This window comes from Sphaerodactylus townsendi, linkage group LG04, assembly GCF_021028975.2.
Source record: "Sphaerodactylus townsendi isolate TG3544 linkage group LG04, MPM_Stown_v2.3, whole genome shotgun sequence".
Classification (NCBI taxonomy): domain Eukaryota; kingdom Metazoa; phylum Chordata; class Lepidosauria; order Squamata; family Sphaerodactylidae; genus Sphaerodactylus; species Sphaerodactylus townsendi.
Window position 1 is genome coordinate 111,099,959 of NC_059428.1, and position 18,150 is coordinate 111,118,108.

At 41.1% G+C, this 18,150-nt stretch overlaps 1 protein-coding gene across 3 annotated transcripts in view; it reads left to right on the forward strand.

Annotated features, from left to right (window-relative positions):
• The window catches only part of ABCC4 (ATP binding cassette subfamily C member 4), a 217,887-nt gene that overhangs the window by 50,273 nt on the left and 149,464 nt on the right, over positions 1-18,150 (forward strand). For all 3 annotated transcript variants that reach the window (XM_048494888.1, XM_048494887.1, XM_048494889.1), the window contains 6 exons: positions 616-736; positions 2,719-2,958; positions 6,752-6,841; positions 9,433-9,596; positions 15,401-15,526; positions 16,058-16,307. In XM_048494888.1, the coding sequence (XP_048350845.1) occupies positions 616-736; positions 2,719-2,958; positions 6,752-6,841; positions 9,433-9,596; positions 15,401-15,526; positions 16,058-16,307 (991 nt within the window). The remainder of the gene's footprint in view (positions 1-615; positions 737-2,718; positions 2,959-6,751; positions 6,842-9,432; positions 9,597-15,400; positions 15,527-16,057; positions 16,308-18,150) is intronic.

The following is an 18,150-nucleotide window of genomic DNA, read 5'->3' on the forward strand; positions in this document are numbered from 1 at the left end:
GCTGCCTAGATTCATCCTGCTTGGTTCCTACATTGTTTATTTCTTCCTTTAACTTGTGCATGTGTTCTGTTTGCACCTTAACAACTCTGTGTGATTGACTTCCAAGGAGAAAAGTTCTAATCTTAGCCTGTCCCTGACATCTTAGTTTTCTACATGCAAAAACTTTTTTAAAAGGGGAGAGCATTCAGTCACGCCATCTCTACTTTCTACAGTAGCTCAAACTCAGGTTTGCTTCTTCAGTGAAAATGCAGGCCGTGATGCAGGTTAATGGGGTGTTTCTTGCCTATATTGCTGTCTTGCTTTCTAGTTCTTGAGGGATCTACGGTAAGTACAAGAGAGAAGCAAAACACTGTGAATTAATGGCGCTGCCTTATTCTGACATAACTTCAGGGCCCATAATTGCATATTCTTTAGCACAGATCAAATAAATGACATTTCTATTGAGTTCTTAAACCAGGGAGATGGCTTTTCTTTCAGCCAGTAAAAATGTGCTCTTGTACAGCCAATCAGTCAAAGCAGTCGATCTGCAGACTGTTCATTTGTATTTTGGTTTTGGTGGTCTTTCCTATCCCTGGTTTGTTGTTATAACCCTTTTTCTTTTTTCTTTTTTTGCAGGTATTGGGATAAAGAGGTGCAAAAAGCGAAAAAAGACGCAAGAGTCCCACGCTTAACAAAAGCAATTATACTTTGTTACTGGAAGTCTTACTTTGTTCTGGGATTTTTCACCCTGGTTGAGGTAACAGGTTGAAATAGATATGGTATCATTTCTTTGCCATCAACAATTCAAGGCGAGGTTCACCTCCCACAGTCACTGTTTACTCATCCTTCTCTCCCCACTCCTTATTCCCTACCAGTACAGTACAAACCTTGTAGCTCCCACTGTGATCTCTGACTTTAAATTTGAGGTGGGAAGCTAGTAGTCAGCATTAGATGGTATATGTTTGCTTTGTAATACATAAGAACATAAGAAGAGTCCTGTTGGGTCAGACCAGTGATCCTTGTAGTCTAGCACAGTGGCCAATCAATTTCCTTAGAGGGCTAAGGATCAAGCGGGAGAGGCCAAGACCTCCCTTTGAGACTGTCTCTCAGCAGTGGTATTGAATCCGTGAATCTGCCTTATACTGAATCAGACCATTGGTCCATCAAGGTCAGTTTTGTCTATTCAGACTGGCAGAGGCTCTCTAGGGTCTTAGGTGGCGGACTTTCACAAGGGCTACTACCAGATCCTTTTCACTGGAGATGCTGGGGGTTGAAACTGGGGCCTTCTGCATACAAAACAGATATTCTACCGCTGATATTTGCTGCTTCTACTTATGGAGGTTTCCTTTGTTCTCCATGCCTGATAGTCACTGATGGACTTAATTGCGACTGTTTTATGGCTTCCTTCCCTTAAGCCAGGAGGTCTTTGCCTGGCTGAGTTGACTTCTGCTTGGGTACTCAGTCTAGGGACTCTCTCTGCCACAGTGGACAGGTAGAGACCTTAAAAAAACCATTGTGATTGTCTTCACTAGATAAGACATTTTCATTTCCTAAATATAGGGTGTCCAACTACATGATCTGAGAGTATGTGCTACTCATGATGCTCCTAATATGCTTGGTTGCTATTTTGTCTGAATAGGGCCCTGCGTGTATGCATTCAGACAAAATGGTGGCCAGTTAAATGAGGGTCACAGGTAGTGTGCTCTCCTGGCATGTGTGGTTGGACAACTTCATGCGTAACAACTGAAAAGGGCAACAGTGTTGATGAAGTTGCTGCTGTTGGGTTCCCACAGAATAGAGAAACCAAGATATGAAGCCTTGCTTACCAGTTTATTTTGTTGTTGTTGTCCCCTTGTAGCTCAGACCTTCCAACCTAGCAGCTTAATTGAAAGAATGCTTCCTGATTTTGCAGTGGGGTTTAAACCCCTGGTTTATGGGCAGATTTTGGATTTTTGAGAGACATGAAGGTAGTGTAGTGATATAATGACTGAATTGTGGCAATGAGGAGCTCTTAACCCAGGAAAGCAATTTTCTCACAACTTCAACCTTGCCTTATATGAATTGTGTGGAGGACAGCAAACCCCCTCCTACCTTATGGAGTTGTTGAGAAGGTATGGTGATGGCTGATTGGAGTTTCTTAAATTTTGGCTACTACCCCAGATAAATACCAATGTCAGAACTGGGTACAGGCTGTTGATATAGGGACAATAAAGTATTAAAGGTTACTACAGAAATATATTTGTTCCATTGCATAGGCTGTATCAGATAAGAGAGTCTAATGCAGGGGTCCCCAATGTAGTGTCAGTGGATGCCATAATGCTCGCCAACACGTTTCCTGGTGACTGCCAGGTATTTTTGGGAAGTGGGCAGGGCCAGTTGAGGTTTCCTCCCAGCATACCTTCTGATTGGTCATTGTAGATTTGGTCAACTGGAGATTTTTAAAAGCACTGTTTTTGTAGCAGCTGCCACCGCAGCACAAGGAACTTCAATGTGTGACTGAAGATAAATTGTGGCAGCCATTTTCTGGCTGTGGTCTGTGTCTCTCCCTCCCCCACCCCGTTTGCTATGTCAAAACTCCAAAGGTGTTCACAGGCTCAAAAAGGTGGTGGCCTCCAGTGTAGTGTTTTCTGGCTAAATTGAAATAGCTTTTGGAGCAAGGTAAAATGAGACTGTAGGGTCAGAAAAAGTTTTATTTGTAATGCTTTCTTGGAACCATTTCTCTTGCTTCTTTCTTTTTAGGAAACGCTCAAAATTATTCAGCCAATATTTCTGGGGAATATTATTAGCTATTTTGAAAAGACTGGTCTATCTGGCCCCCTTGATGATGGCAGCAGTTCATTAAAAGATGCTTATGTCTCAGTCATGGGCTTGTCTGTGTGCACTTTGATTTTGGCCATAACTCATCACTTGTTTTTTTATAACGTACAACGTGTTGGCATGAAGCTGAGAGTGGCTATGTGCCATATGATTTATCGGAAGGTAAGCAACACATTTTTTCTATGTGAATAAACAGGGTGCTTTATGTTGGCTCACATTTCTGCTTCTTTTGTCTTTAAAATAAACGCTCAAAATGGTTAGCTTGGCATTGGAAACACTGTTTAAAAGATCTGGATGTTCAGTGAAAAGAGTTTTTGGATTATGTTCAAAATGTGTCTGATATTCTGCATGAATCCAGAGTGAATCTAGAAAGGATGAATTCCAAGAAATGGCAAGTGAGGTTTTTTTGGCATCTGTTTACATGTGGATATATCTTTGACTGAGTGGCATGTCCCCCACTGAGGACATATCCCACTGAACTCCAAGCACATGACAGGACGTCACCTCACCTCACAGTCATATGACAGGAAGAGGGGAAGCCAATGTTATGAGACTCTGGCATGATTTGATCATCACGCTAGAGTGCCAATATGTTCAATTGTTTTATAGAATATTGGTATTTTTGTTGTAAACTGCCTGTGCCCTGCTTGTTGAGGCAAGGGCAAAATAAAAATTGAATGAAATAAATAAATGAAAACTGGGGCCATTGTTAGCAGACCCAAAGAGCACAAACCAAACAACAAGAAGTCAGGTGTAAGGTCAGGTGTCATGAGCCAGTCCCCGGGTAAGGAGGATTCAGAAGTGGATCCTGGAGATACCTTGAAGACAGAACTGGCTCTTCGTGAGGAGATGCAAGCAACAGAGTCAGCTCCAAGCTCCATCCTGCAAGCTGAGGCAGAGTCGGGTCCAAGCCCTTCCCTGACAGTGAGGCAGAACCTGATGCTGTGCAGTGGAGAGAGTCACCAGGAACTTCAGAGGAGCTGAGTAATGAGCCAGCTACATGAAGGAGGCAGAGGCTGAAACTTCAGTCTAAAAGTAGAAGTTGCTTGGCATGGCAAAAGGCTCTGTGGGCCAGACTCATTGGCATTTGAAGTTTCCTTCCTATAAGAAGCAAAAAGGTCCTTAAGTTCTATAGGGTCTTATGACCCAGGAGGTAGGTCCTATTTAATTTCAGACCCTTAACTGCTGGCTTATGAGCACAGTGTCTGTTCAAGCTCTGTCTCCGTGATTGGGGCTGGTTTTTTAAAGCAGAATTCTTAATCATTGGTATGTTGCCTGAGTGCATATCCTTTGTTATTTTCACAACTGTATGGGCAACCTTTTTATTGCAAGTGCTTAAGATCCATGACTCATCACCTTAGTAACACCAATTTTTATTTTGTGTCTGTTCTGTGTTAAGCAGCAGATTTTAAAATCATTTTGTATTTATTCTACTTAATGCCCAATAAAGGTTTTGCTGTTGTATTGTATGGGGACTGTGACTGCTGAACACCATGGGCCAGCAAAAAGTCAAATAATTGGAATCTAGATGAAATCAAACCTGAACTCTTCCTAGAATGACTAAATCAAGGCTGTTGGACTTTGGTCTCATTATAAGACAAGAGTCATTGGAAAAGGCAATAATGCTAGGAAAGGTTGAAGACAGGAAGAGAGGAAGACCCAACACGAGATGGACTGATTTTATAAAGGAAGCCCCCAGTTTGCAAGCCTTGAGCAAGGCTGTTAAGGATAAGAGGTTGTGGAGGAAATTAATTAATTGGGTTGCCATGAGTCAGAACCAACTATGTGACCCAATGAATTAATGGCTGCCAAAATGTCTTATCGTTGACATCCTTGCTCAGGTATTGCAAACTAAGAACTGTGACTCCCTTGATTGAATTGATCCATCTCTTGTTGAGTCTTTCTCTTTTTCTGTTGCTGTCAACTTTTCCTAACATTGTCTTTTTCAGGGATTCTTGTCTTTTCGTAATGTGACCAAAGTACAATAGCCTCAGCTCAGTCGTTTTAGCTTATAGAAAGAGTTCAAACTTGCTTTCATCTAGACCCCACTTATTTGTCTTTTTGGTGGCCTGCAGTATTCTTAAAACCTTCTTCCAACATCACATTTCAAAGGAATAAACTTTCTTCCTGTCAGCTTATTTCAGTGTCCCACCCAAACATAGTAAAAAGAAATAATGGGTTATGAATTATTTTGAGGTTAGTCACCAATGGCATGTCCTTACACTTTTAGAATGTTTACTCACCTCTGATTTCTTAGTTGCAGTCTCCCTTTTGGTTGATGTCACAAATTTCAGTCCCCCCCCCCCCCCCGCCCCAAGGTTCAGGGTTTCAGTGCTGTTTTTAGCCATCTTCTATGAGAGAAGCTTCTGATGTTTTATGTATTGTCAAAGGCTGATGTTTTCCCTAAGCTTTACGGGGGTTACCTTGTCTAACTTCACTGGAAATGGCTTCAGTCAAGGGGAAGTTTGCAGCACAATCCTGTGCATGTTTACTCTGAAGTCAGCCTCACTGAGCTCATTGGGATTTACTGCGTGTTCAGGGATTGCAGCTGTAGATGTCCCTGGGGTGCATGGAGCTCATTCTGCAGCCAGTCAGATTGGGTTTATGGAGTGCAAAGTATGGGCAGAAGATGGAAGTCAGCAGAATCTCAGGTCATTTTAGGAGAGTAGAATTTGTTTTTATTACCTGGGAAATGATCCCCGAGGAGCTCTGTTGTAATAAGTCATATCACTTCCTTGTACATAAACACATCTCGGAGGTATTAATTTGCCGTTTCAGCGATCATAACTTGATCTGATGAGGATTTAATAAAATAGCCTGTACAACTAATGCTGTTGGTTGCTCAGCAAAAACTTGTGTGCAGAGTAGAAAGCATGGAAAGTCCCAAAGGAACTTTCGTATTGTGCCCTTTTTCTGTTGTGATTTGATTTAGTTTTCCCGCTCCTCTTATGCCGCCTTTAAATGAACAAATGATTACAAATGGAAACAAACCTGAGGTGCTTCTGGAAAACCGTAAAAGATTGCTGTCGCTTAAAAATGGCCCATTGAAAGTCCAGGATCCTGGTAGAGTTAACAGTGTGCACATCTGGAGTGGAACGGCAGGATCTTTGAGCACAGTGTGTTCCACAGCTGAAGATCCTGCTGTGCTTCTGGTGCTCAGACAATTGGCCACGGCATGGGTGGGCACTGTGTGTTCTGTTCCAAAAACACCAAGAACACAGTCATATTAGACATGAAGGAAGAGGAATGGAGCCAATACCTAGTCCTCAGCTCTGCCTAAAACAGATCACTCAGAAATATTTCTGAAATGTCAAAAGTTCTCAGTTTTATAAAAGATTCTTCTTTTTTGTGCAGCAATGTTGTGGTTTACATATACAGTAACTGTAGGCAAATGCTGAGATAGTAATTAACTGTTGTGACAACACAATTTCACAGCATGGCATAATGAGTATTGTGGGGAACATATCCTCCCAGCTCAGTATCTGTTCATGGCCAGTTCAGAAAGCCAGGTCTGAATATAACTTCCAGGATCCTCATTCTTTCCCCACCATGTTGTATCAATTTTGTTAGAGAAACTTCTGTGGAATTAAATATTATGTAAAGAGTTTTCCTTTTAGGGATGAGCTGAAGAGACTGGCGGTGTTCCATGTAAAAAGTTTTCAGCAAAGTTGAACAGTATTCTTTGTCAGTTTTGGGGTGTTGTGTTGGAAAGGGACTGAAGTATTGAGCCATGCTGAAAGAATGAGGGTGATCAGCAATCTGATTAGCTGAGGCTGTTCACATGATTGATGCCAGAAGTGTTGTCTTCACTTTCAGTTGGCTACACTCAGTAATGATGTCACATAGCCCATTGTGGGTTTATAGCACCTGGTGGCATCAGAAAAGGAGATGCCCAAACAAGTGGGTAGTGTAACTATAACTGTAAAACCTTGGTGTGACTCTTGTCTCTTTTCAGGCACTTCGTCTGAGTAATGTAGCTATGACAAAAACAACAACTGGTCAGATTGTAAATCTCTTATCAAATGATGTGAACAAGTTTGATCAGGTAAGAACCATCTTTAGTAACAGTTGGTTGTAGATGACTCATTTGAGCTGGCTTGTGTGAAGATTCAGGAGATGGGCTTACTTTATTGGTTTCTGCTTTGCTAAGACATGGGTTGAAGTAGTTGGATTTCCCTCTGTACAGGTGTACCGTTAGATGTAGATATGTTTCTAAGCAAACTTAAGTGCGCTTTCTTGAGTGAGCTATTTATTTATTTATTTATTTATTTATTTATTTATTTATTTATTTATTTATTTATTTATTTTATTATTTCGACTTGATATATTGGCTCATCCCCTAAGGGCATCCTCTATATCTCCTTAGCTTGTGAATGCCAAGCAGGTATGTTGAGAATTCTGTTAAAAAGGGATAATTTATTGGTAGCACTCGTTTTGCATAATGTTCTAAAGATGTCTTGGTGACTGACAGATCAATTGTATTGCATTTTTTTGCTTCATTTCCAGACACTTTAGAAATTGTTTTATTATAAATATACATTTTCAGGCTGATTATTACACTCTTCTGTGATCCTGAGGAGTGAGCTTGATCCTTAATCAATCTGGAAGCAGATCTTGTTTTTGGTTTGAATTTTTATTAGTACTTATACAGTTTTACCTCACAAAAGACACAAAGAAAAATCACAAAGAGAAACAAGTACATTTACTGTAAGGACTTCCAGTTTTGCCTGTACGGAATATTAATACTAAAAAAATTATTACCACTTGCTCTAACAACCTAAGTAAAATTGAATCTTTAAAATTACAACTAATAAAGGTCGCATTTTTTTCTGTTGGGTCTTATTTTAACCATTTCTAGCCTTCAAAACCACTAATTATCAATTTATTTTTCCCTGTTTTGTCTAATCTATCAAGGGTTTCCAGTTCTCCAGATACTATGTTGTATTTCTGAAAGACTTTGTGTGCTGTAAAGTATTTATAATCTAAAAATTCTTTTGAGTGGCTGTAATTCATTAAAGACTATTAAAACAGTAAATTGAGAATACTCAGCAGTAGGCAGAATACACCAGAATCAATGCAGCTGAGTTGAAAGAGCTCAGGAATAAGTCCATACTTGAGTATATCATTCTTTGGGTAAACTCTCCAGATATGTAGTGGTGAGGGAAAATAATCCTGCAGTTTACCTCAAAGCTTCCCAAGTTTCAGGAATGAGGCTGACGTTCAGAACAGAATCTTGCCTCGGAGGAAGCCCAGGATGGCACTTTGTGTGTTTTCACTGTTTGTAATGTAGATTGGATCCAATAATTTCTGCAGATGGAAAGAAGTAGATGTTTGGTGATTCTTCCCCTCTCCTCACATGGCAGAGCTGTATCTCTCCAGCTATTCTTGAGGGGGGCCCCATTCACCAGAGACAGCATTGCAGGCCGCATATTGCGCTGTAGCAGGGAGTCAGGATAGCTGTTCTGTGGTTGTACACAAGAGCATTGTTTGCCAAGAGGTGATGGAAGGCCATTTTACTGGGCTGCATATAAAGAGAAGAAATAGATAAGATGCAGCCTTCCCTTTACTGCTTGTAGGTTAGTTCTAGCAAATGCTTTGGTTAATGGAACATCAGCGTACTTCATTCCTGGCAGTCCAACCCAACTGGACTTCTCCTTTCTGTACCAGCAATAGACTCTGTAAGGCTTCCAGGATATCTCCACACACTGAGCATTCTGGTAGTCAAACCTGCAGGTTATGAATGGCTGTTGGGTACCCTTGATGAACTGTGATTAAAAAAAATATTTTAGAGATTTTTAAATATAGCTGAATGATAAAAGTCGATTTCGTGTGTGTGTGGTTTGTCTAAAATGTGGGGATAAAACACTAAACAATTTTAGACCTGATGTTCAAGCAACATATAACATCGCTTCTGCTGCATCTAGATTTCCACACCATGGGAAACTGATTATTGAAGTGTGCAAAACCAGTTCCTCTGTATGCTGGTGGATGTTGTCTGTATCAGTTGTTGGCCATCAACCAGCTGCTGCTGTTTGTTGTGATTTTTAAAAAAGGGAGGATCAAAATTCAGTCATTTTTGCAGCCACCATTTGGTTTTGTTCGTTTTTGAAAGGGAGAGTTTCTTGCTTTGCTCTGGGTCCATGTGCAGACTAACAGCTAGTGCTCAGGTAACCCTTTCCATGGTTATCCTTGTGGTCCCATGAGCCTACAGTTTGTAGATAGTTTATATGAGCTAGAGTTCCATCCTTGCTTCATTGGCTGTTATTCTATTGTTCACTGAAGTAACCGTTTGCAGTTGGACTATCCTGTGAGGACAGGCCAGTCCAGCTGCAAATATAATTATATAATATCCATCCATAAGGCTGTGATCACACAATATCAAGTGCTGAGAAGATGCAGCCCTGGATGACAATGTGTATATGGGCACATTGGACTGCAGCTAAATGGCTACTTCCAGTTCACACTGGACTTGTCTCTGTATTCTCACAACCCCACCTAAACCCAGGGACAGTCATGTGAAGGAAATCTTCCTCAACTGCTGCCAGTAAATCTACTTGAGACTACCAACACATGTCAGCTGTTCTCAGGCTTTTCATTCAGTTTGTATATGTCATGGGCTGCTTTCTCTTTGCACAGGTAACAATCTTCCTGCATTTCTTGTGGGCTGGGCCATTGCAGGCCGTTGCAATAACCATCTTCCTTTGGCTCGAGATCGGACCGTCTTGCCTAGCTGGGATGGCCGTTCTCATCATTCTGCTTCCTCTGCAAACCTGCTTTGGGAGGCTGTTCTCATCTTTGAGGTCAGTGGATTTTCTGCTTGTGGCTAGGAGATTGCAAGCATTCTGCAGATGTGAAAGCTGAAAAGAAAGCTGCAGATTTCCTATTTTGCTACTTGTGTGTCTTGTGTGTACGACTCTTCATAAAGGTTCACGAGATTGTATGATCTCGAGTATAGTCACCTGATGCAGCAGGCTAATAAACGCTGCTCTCCCTTGCACTTGGGTATACCATTAAAACCCTATACCATGGCCAAGTATTTCCATTTGGTCTTAGAACCCAAATTGCGACGAGCCCTGACCCTTGCCAGGTGCAATATTCTCCCCTTCAGCTACCACTCAGGGCAGAATACAGAAAGTAGCAGCTTTAATGAAAGATTTTTTTGTCCCTGCAGTTCGAAGCGACTGTAAGAATCAATCCAACACGTGATATTACACTGCCCGTTACACAGTTTAGCCAGGAATAAATATCTAAACCCGTGGTTAAAACCCCCCATTGATAATATTAATCTATCAATTGTGGTAACGATGTTGGATTGTGGTTCTGCAAGTGTATTGGAAGCGCTGGCTAACTTTTTGTGCTCTGTCATCAGCAAACGGTTATAACTGTACTGGAGATTGTATCATTACACTGAGGTCGCCATTTTTCTGGTATATTGCTGCTGTTTTAATTATGCCATTAAAGGTTTATATATATACATAAAGGTTCAGACGTATAAGAGTGTTGAAGCCCACTAGAGTTTGAGAGGAAAAGTGTAAGCCCACTTAGATTGTTGTTTTGGAGGAGGGGAGGGGTTAAGCTTTTTTTTTTTTAAATCACCATGACATCTTGTTCTGAAATTTTCATTTGGGCAGATCAGGCTAAAGAAGACATTCCTGCATACTCTTTTTCTGTTGGCATACACATGTTGAAAAAGGTATGGTCTGAAATTGCTCTGAAAGATCAGAATTTCAGCATTTGGGTATGGGTTTGAAAAGACAAGTTGACAACTTCCACTGTTCCTACATAAACTGAAAATTTGACCGTGCACTTATGGTAAGGCTTTAAAAAAAACATTTACAAACACTTTTAGCGCATTAGTCTAATCCCACTGTTATCTGCCTGCTTCCTCATGACAACAAAAACTCTGTTACTACGTCACCCCCCTTGACTTGCCCATGTTTGAACAGTTTATTGAAGGTCATGCTCAAAACTGGACCAAGTGGTTGATCATAGGCCAAATTGTTACCATCTTGAGTTTTGTAATGATAGCTACGGTTAGTGAATTTTTATACATTAGTAAATTTTAAAATGCTTGTATGCTGCCCTAAGCCTGGCTTTGGTCAGAGAGGGCAGGATATAAATGGAATAAAATTAAAATAAAATAATGTTTAAGGTAAATGTGGATTCTGGCTGTATAGCTATTGCACCTCCTGGCTGAAGATTTTCTGTGACAGAGGATTGGCCTTTGGGGATATGGAAAGTTTTCAGTCTCTAGTGCCTGCAGTTCCAGCCCAGTGTATAAAGTGTTTATAATCTTCTTGTGCAACGAGCAAAATACATTCCTTGTTAACAGGGGAGCAACCTTGCTGGCTGAACAAAGATGTCAGCAAACATAGGTGTGTGTTTACCCTCCCACTTTTCTCCCTAGTGGGGGCCCAAAGCTGTGGAGGGTGGACTATTCACTGGATGAATGTTAACCCATCTTAAAGGGACCTTATAATGCTGCTAGGCTGCCCATGAAGTTATCGGACACAGAGAAATTTCAGAAAGCATGGTTTCTGACAGATGAAGAGAACCAAGCAAATATTATTTTGCTTTGTTGTAATTGCCATTCTAAACTAAAATATATTTAGTTGAAGTTTGCTGTTTGTGAGATGCTCCTTGTAGAAAGGAGAAGAAGGACCCTGTTTCTATTAACACCAATCTGTCACTCAGGGTTTAAAACTGCCCTTGCTGATTGTGTCTTTAGGAGAAAGGCCAGGCTGTTCTGTGGCTGTGTGGAGAGTGTGAGAGGCTCTAGGCAGAGCAGAACACAAGGTTTCTCAGCTAAGAACAATGACGGTGCAACCCTAAGGACAGTTTCCTGGGAGTAAAAATCTTTTTAATAGACTTGAGTAGGCTTCTGATTGGGCCTGCTCTGTAAGTGTGTTTCAGGGTCTTGCCTTTCTGTTTTTTCCAAAAAAAGATTTCAAATTCCCATATTTCTGAGCCAGTTCCTAGTGCTCATTGCTGGATCTTTTGGGGTCTTTTTGCAAATATTCCAAAGGTAAGCCATGAAGTTCAAATATAGACTTTGAACTAGCTCTGCTGCTTCTTATTGTTCTTTAGGATTCAACACTGTAGTGAGAAAACTTTTCGTAGTTGTTACGAGTCCAAATTTCATTGCTTCAGATTTGTCTTCCTCAGACATGCCACAGTATATGAGTGGGAAGGCTTCACAAAATTCACCTAGGGATATGTTGTGATTTTAAAACAACAACAACCCTCATCCAATTGCAGATTATACTAAGCAAGGCAAAGACACGATTTCTAAATGAACATCTTTGTAACTGTAATAACAACCGTTATTAACTTAAATAACTTAAATGTATCATCCTTTTTTATTTATCTGAACTTAGGACAGCTTGCAATTTATCTTATTACATTTATCTTATCTTAGTCTCTTCCAAAATGGCCCAGGATAGTATATTTGGGCTTGATCAATTTACCCAATGCTGTTCAGTGAACTTTATGGTTGAGGGCTGTGCATATGGTTGCTCTGGTCTCCCCATTTCAGATAAGGGAGCATTTACTCTTGGGAGATTCCCCAACAACTTCCTCAAGATGGAAGCTATGCAGATAGAACTAGACTTAAGCATTAATGCAGTGGTGGGGTCCAAAAATTTTAGTAACAGGTTCCCATGGTGGTGGGATTCAAACAGTGGCGTAGCGCCAATGGGGCTGGGCGGGGCACAAGGGGGGCGTGGCGGGGCATTCCGGGGGCAGGGCATTAATAATTTCTCTGTTACTGTAAAAAACTCTTACTGTAAAAAAAAAGTTCCTAATTTCCAGCTGGTATCTTTCTGTCTATAATTTAAACTCATTATAGCAAGTCCTACCGTCTAGTGTCAACAGAAACAACTACTTCTCCTCTAATTGACTGCCTGTCAAATACTTAATACTTTCAAATACTTAATTTTGTTTCTAGAAATCAAAAGAAGGATACTTTCCTTAATCAAGGAACTTTACCATATTCTAAAACATGTTTTTAAAACAGCCCAACAGGGAGAATTATCCCGTTTTCTACCTTCGCTAACCAGCCACATAGGAAACAACAGGACTTCATGCCTACTGTGAAATCATGAGTGGTCACTACAGTTTAGTGAAGATTCACCATCACCACTGATTGTTAACTATATCTGAAGGGCTAATACATTCAGTACTCAAAATAATTTGCACTGCAGATTAAGACACAAATTCATTAAAACATGGATCCGATGGACCATTCCTACTGCATAGGCATATACAAGAGCTAGATATCAAGGCTACTGCCAGGATACACGGGTCATGACTTTTTTAAAAAATTGAGTAAGCGTTAGTAGTTAGTACCTTTAACCTTTCACTTATACAAAATGCTTTGTAATCCTTTAGCCCCATAAATACCTAAAATCAGTCATTAACACTCTCTTTTTATTCCTGGGTGACCTTGGGCTAGTCACAGCTTTCAGCCCCACCCACCTCACAGGGTGTTTGTTGTGGGGGGGGGAGGGCAAAGAGATTGTAAGCCCCTTTGAGTCTCCTGCAGGAGAGAAAGGGGGGGGGATATAAATCCAAACTCTTCTTCTTCTTCTGTTTAAAGTAAAAAATAAACCAGAACATCATCCATTGTGAACTAGAATTCGCAATCCATATTGTATATTCTGCAAATATTTCACATTAATTAATCCAGGATTAGAGACACAGATTAGCATAACATTCTCACATACAGGAATACAGAGCTTTTAAGTGGCCAAGCATCATGGTAAATCACAATTTATCATAAAATGAACAGTGCCAAAATAAATATCCTACCAAGCAAGTAAAGAGTCCCCTGGACCCAACAGTAGTTAAAGGGTCCCTCCTCTTACTAGCCGGCAAGCTCCGGGCTACGAGAAAGAAGAAGAGAGGGGGAGGCGAAGACATGGAGATGGAAAAGCGGACCCAATTAGTAACCCCCTCTCGGCACACACAAATAATTAGTAACCCACTCTCGGGAACTGGTGAGAACCTGCTGGATCCCACCTCTGCCTTAATGACTGAGTCACCAAGGATAGGAAACAGGCTGAACCATCCTGTGTAATATATCTGGATGCATTCTGTTATTTTCTCTTCAGTATGTGAATGGATATTGATTGTCAGGACAGGGAGAATATAAGAGTGGTGAATTTGTCCAAAGATGGCGGTGGTTGGGAGTATCAGTGCAATGTGTTGGTGAGCCTGAGGTGGAGTGTCATGGGTATATTGATGAAAGCAAGCGAACCAGAGTTGGGGGTGGGGGAGAGCTGCAGTCATCTTCAGAATTTGACAAGCCCTTGGGTAAAACTCTCTCACTGGTCCACCTCCCTTGGTTGGGGCCTCCTACCTGTTGCTTTCACTGCTGGCTGTGCCAGTGTGGCTCTCCTTCCTTGGTATTACCACGTTGTCAGATAGAAAGTGTGAGAGTAAAGGATGAGGAGGCATAAGAGCGACCAGCACTCTTTGCTTTGCCTTCTCCTCGGCAGCAGTATGGATTGGCTCTAGCCCAGGCTGATGCTCCTCCTTGGCTGCATGGTGTAATGGTTAGAATGCTGAACTAGTATCTGGGAGACCCAAGTCTGAATCCCCACCTTGTTGTGTGAGCTTGCTGAGTGATGTTGGACCAGCTGTTCCCTCTTAGCTTAATCTACCTCTCAGGGCAGTTGTTCTGAGGATGAATGGAGAAGGGAGGAACAATGTTGTAAGCAACTTTGGGTCCTGGTTGAAGAGCATAGTATAGATATCTAAATAAAATCTCTCTTTGTGTTCATGTTCCTGCCCCCTTCCTTGGGTCACTGCTAGAGTCTGGGCTGTAGCCTCTGGGCAGGAATCTGATCCTGTCAGCCCTTTGGAAGTCTTTGGAATGATGTTGGCCTGAAGCACCAGAATAATACTTTGAGAGGAAATAGAAAAGCTGGAGTGGAGAAGCACAGGAATGGTGACATCTGTTGGAAAAAAAATGTGCCTGTGAAAAATATGTTCTCATGCATGAGAAGAGATTTACTTGGCCAGATATGGTGTCAGTACCTCAAGGGTTAGCCCCTGACCATCAGATGGCCACATTCGTCTGGTAAGCCATGGTGGGCATAAACCCCACCACTTTCTCCCACATCACCAGCCTCAACAAAACTGTTGGCACTGCAGGGTCTTGTCTTGGTCATGTGACCCTGGGAGCTGAACAGAATGCTCTAGTGTCCTACTGCTGTTTTGCAAGCATGCTTGGAGGTGCTTACTGTGGGACTGAGAGTCCAGGCCTGACTTTCGCCCCCGTCTCTCCTCCTAATGGTGAAATTTCACTGGCCTTTTACTACTTAATTGAGCATTTGAGTAAAGTTGAAACTAAATGCAGTGCCAAACCTAGGTAAATCCCATCCTGAACTCCTGAACTACATTTGTATGTACATATTTAAGTTGGCTTCACTAAATGAGTGGTATTTATTAGTAGCATGACATCCATTTCTTTCTGACTGAATTACCTGTAGTTACCTGTTGACATTTTATCTGTTATGACAGCCACATAAGTAACAGAAAGTGTTTTTAAAAACAAAACAAAACTTTGTGTGTTACCTTTTCATTTATGTTGAAATTATAGGACTAAGACTGCAGCCTTCACAGACGTGAGGATCAGGACCATGAATGAGGTCATAACTGGGATGAGGATCATAAAGATGTATACCTGGGAAAAATTGTTTGCTGATCTGGTGAATAATATGAGAAGGTAATCAGCATCCCACAAACAGTGATGCCTGAATGGTCTTTCCATTTTTTGAAATGTATTGTATGTGTTGGAGTATGAAGTGGTAATGGCATTTTTCTTTGACTCTGGGAAAGAATCGGAGAATATTTTTCTTGAGGGCGTAGAGCAACTTTCTAATATTTCATCTGAATTACGCTTGCAACGCCCATTTTCTTCTTTTTATGCAGTGCTGGTAATTCTGCTTACATGGTTTGTTAAAACTCATGATTGTCCCATAAAGAAAATGGAGTTTATCCCTCATTTTGAAAATTGTGGAAATAAAAATAATGCAGTGTGTTGATTTTGCCGCCAGAGGCATAATGTCTCTATCATCCTGGAACATATTTTGGATCTGCAAGAGAAGATGTTTTCAAGAGTGGAAAAGTTGGATCTGATTCATCATGGTGTGCTTTAGAATTTTTGTTTTTTTCAGGTACTTTTACAAGCTGGATGCAAGTTTAAACGTTTCTAACAAACATTAAATTGATATGGTATCCCTTTTTTTAATTCTAGGAAGGAGATTTCCATGGTTCTTAGGAGTTCTTATCTTCGGGGACTGAATTTGGCCTCTTTCTTTGTTGCCAGCAAAATAACTGTGTTCATGTCCTTCATGACTTATGTACTACTTGGCAATGTTATCTCGGCAAGTCGGGTTTTTGTTGCTGTGTCACTGTACGGTGCGGTGAGGTTGACGGTCACTCTCTTCTTCCCAGCGGCCATTGAAAAAGCATCAGAAACAATGGTCAGCATTCGACGAATCAAGGTATTACTGACCATGAAATCAGGATGCCATGTGGGTGTGCTTTTTATTGCAAACAAGTCCACAAACTTTTTTTTGGCTTGCATAAAGTTTATTGATCTCCCCCCAGATGTCCACGTTAGTCCTTTGTGGAGTTTTTTTTTTTTTAAATTTGGCAACTGTGTAATGACCTCCTGTCAATTTATAACATTATACATTAGCACTGGAATTAAAGGAAGAGAAATATGTGCAGAGGCCTACATGTTTTCTGTGGCCTGGTCGTTAAGGTCACAGAGGAGTAGTAGTACTGGGTTAGTTTCACAGATTTTGAGTCTGGCCCAGCCAGGTACAGAATCAGAGAGTTTCTCGCACCTTGAGTACCTGCCATTTGAGCATAAGGTGATAGGATGATTTCCCTAACGCTTATATTTTAAACAGTCTCTTTCACCAAGAAGCTTTCCCCTCTGCATTTTTATTTATTTTTCACATTTTAATCCCACCCTACCCCGAAAGGCTCAGGGCAGGTTACAACAGTTAAAACACAATAAAACATTGAAATACAATATTAAGCATTAAAACTATAAAAATGCCTACCACATTCTGAATAGTAGAATTAACAAGTAGCTTATAAAAAATAGATGCCAACTTAAAGAATCCAACTGACTCATCCCCCACTTCTCTCCCCCCTCCCTGTTTTGGAGGTTGAGAGGAGCTGTTGGTGCCGGCTGGCTAGTTGGAAAAGGCCAGGTGGAACAACCAGGTTTTACAAGCCCTGTGGAATAAAGATAGTTTCCACAGGGCATTAACCTCGGCTGGTAATTTGTTCCACCAGGCTGGAGTCAGGGCATGCGCCCGGTGCAACGTGCATCCCCCGTTCCCCTTGTAGCTCCGCCACTGAAAATGATTGACTTAGAAACCTTGCAGGGGACAATTTGACTGAAAACATGAACTCCATGGAAGATGGGAGGGCTGGAATATAATTCTAGAGAAGAATTCCTGCAGGAGGCTGCCTTGCTGTTCATTCCTGTCGATTGCTGTATGACTGTTTTGCATTTCTATCACTCTTTGACTCCCTAAATCCCCAGCATTGCCTTGCCTTCTGTGGGGGTATGCTTCTGGATAATACTTGGTGATTTTATCAAAGTACATTTCATGTGATCTCCATTCCTTATACACCTGGCAACATTTCAGAGATGGAGGTGCCTCTTTTCAACTCTGCCCTCAATTTGCTTTTTCCGTATAATGTTGACTTGTAGTTCCTGTTTGTAGAATGGCATGACCAGGGTGAAAATCGGCTTGGCTGCCTCTCAAAGGCATTCCAGATATTAGCCTCTGTTACACAGAAATAAATAAGAACAATGGGTGGAGTAAACTGGTCTAGTGGAAAACCATTGCTTTGAATTCATCCTCACTCCCCCGCTTTTATGTGTCAGCAAATTCAGCAGCCTGGACCACAGTTTGTCATATGAGAAAATTTAGACAGAGGAGGCATCATTGTGGTGTGAAAGTAAAAATTTCCTGGGCTTTTTTTGGAAGTAAATCTGGTTCATTTTAGAGGTGTAATTTTTTTTTAATTGTAGAGTTGTATTGTTAAAATAAAAGTCATTTTTGAAATTGAAACTGTACCTCTTCCCCTATGTTTGTATGTTTCTAGTTAAAATTCTGTGGGATAGGATTTGTCAGGGGAGGGTGTGGTACTTGGCTACTGCTAGTATTGGATTAGAGCCAAGGGAGCCCTTATTTCTTGTGACACACATACCATTCTGCTAGGTACAGTTACTTTTGAGAGCTCATCTTTGAGTATGGGTTTAGCAGATATGGGGAATATTTTATTTTAACTTAATTTGAGGTTGCTCTTACCTGGCTG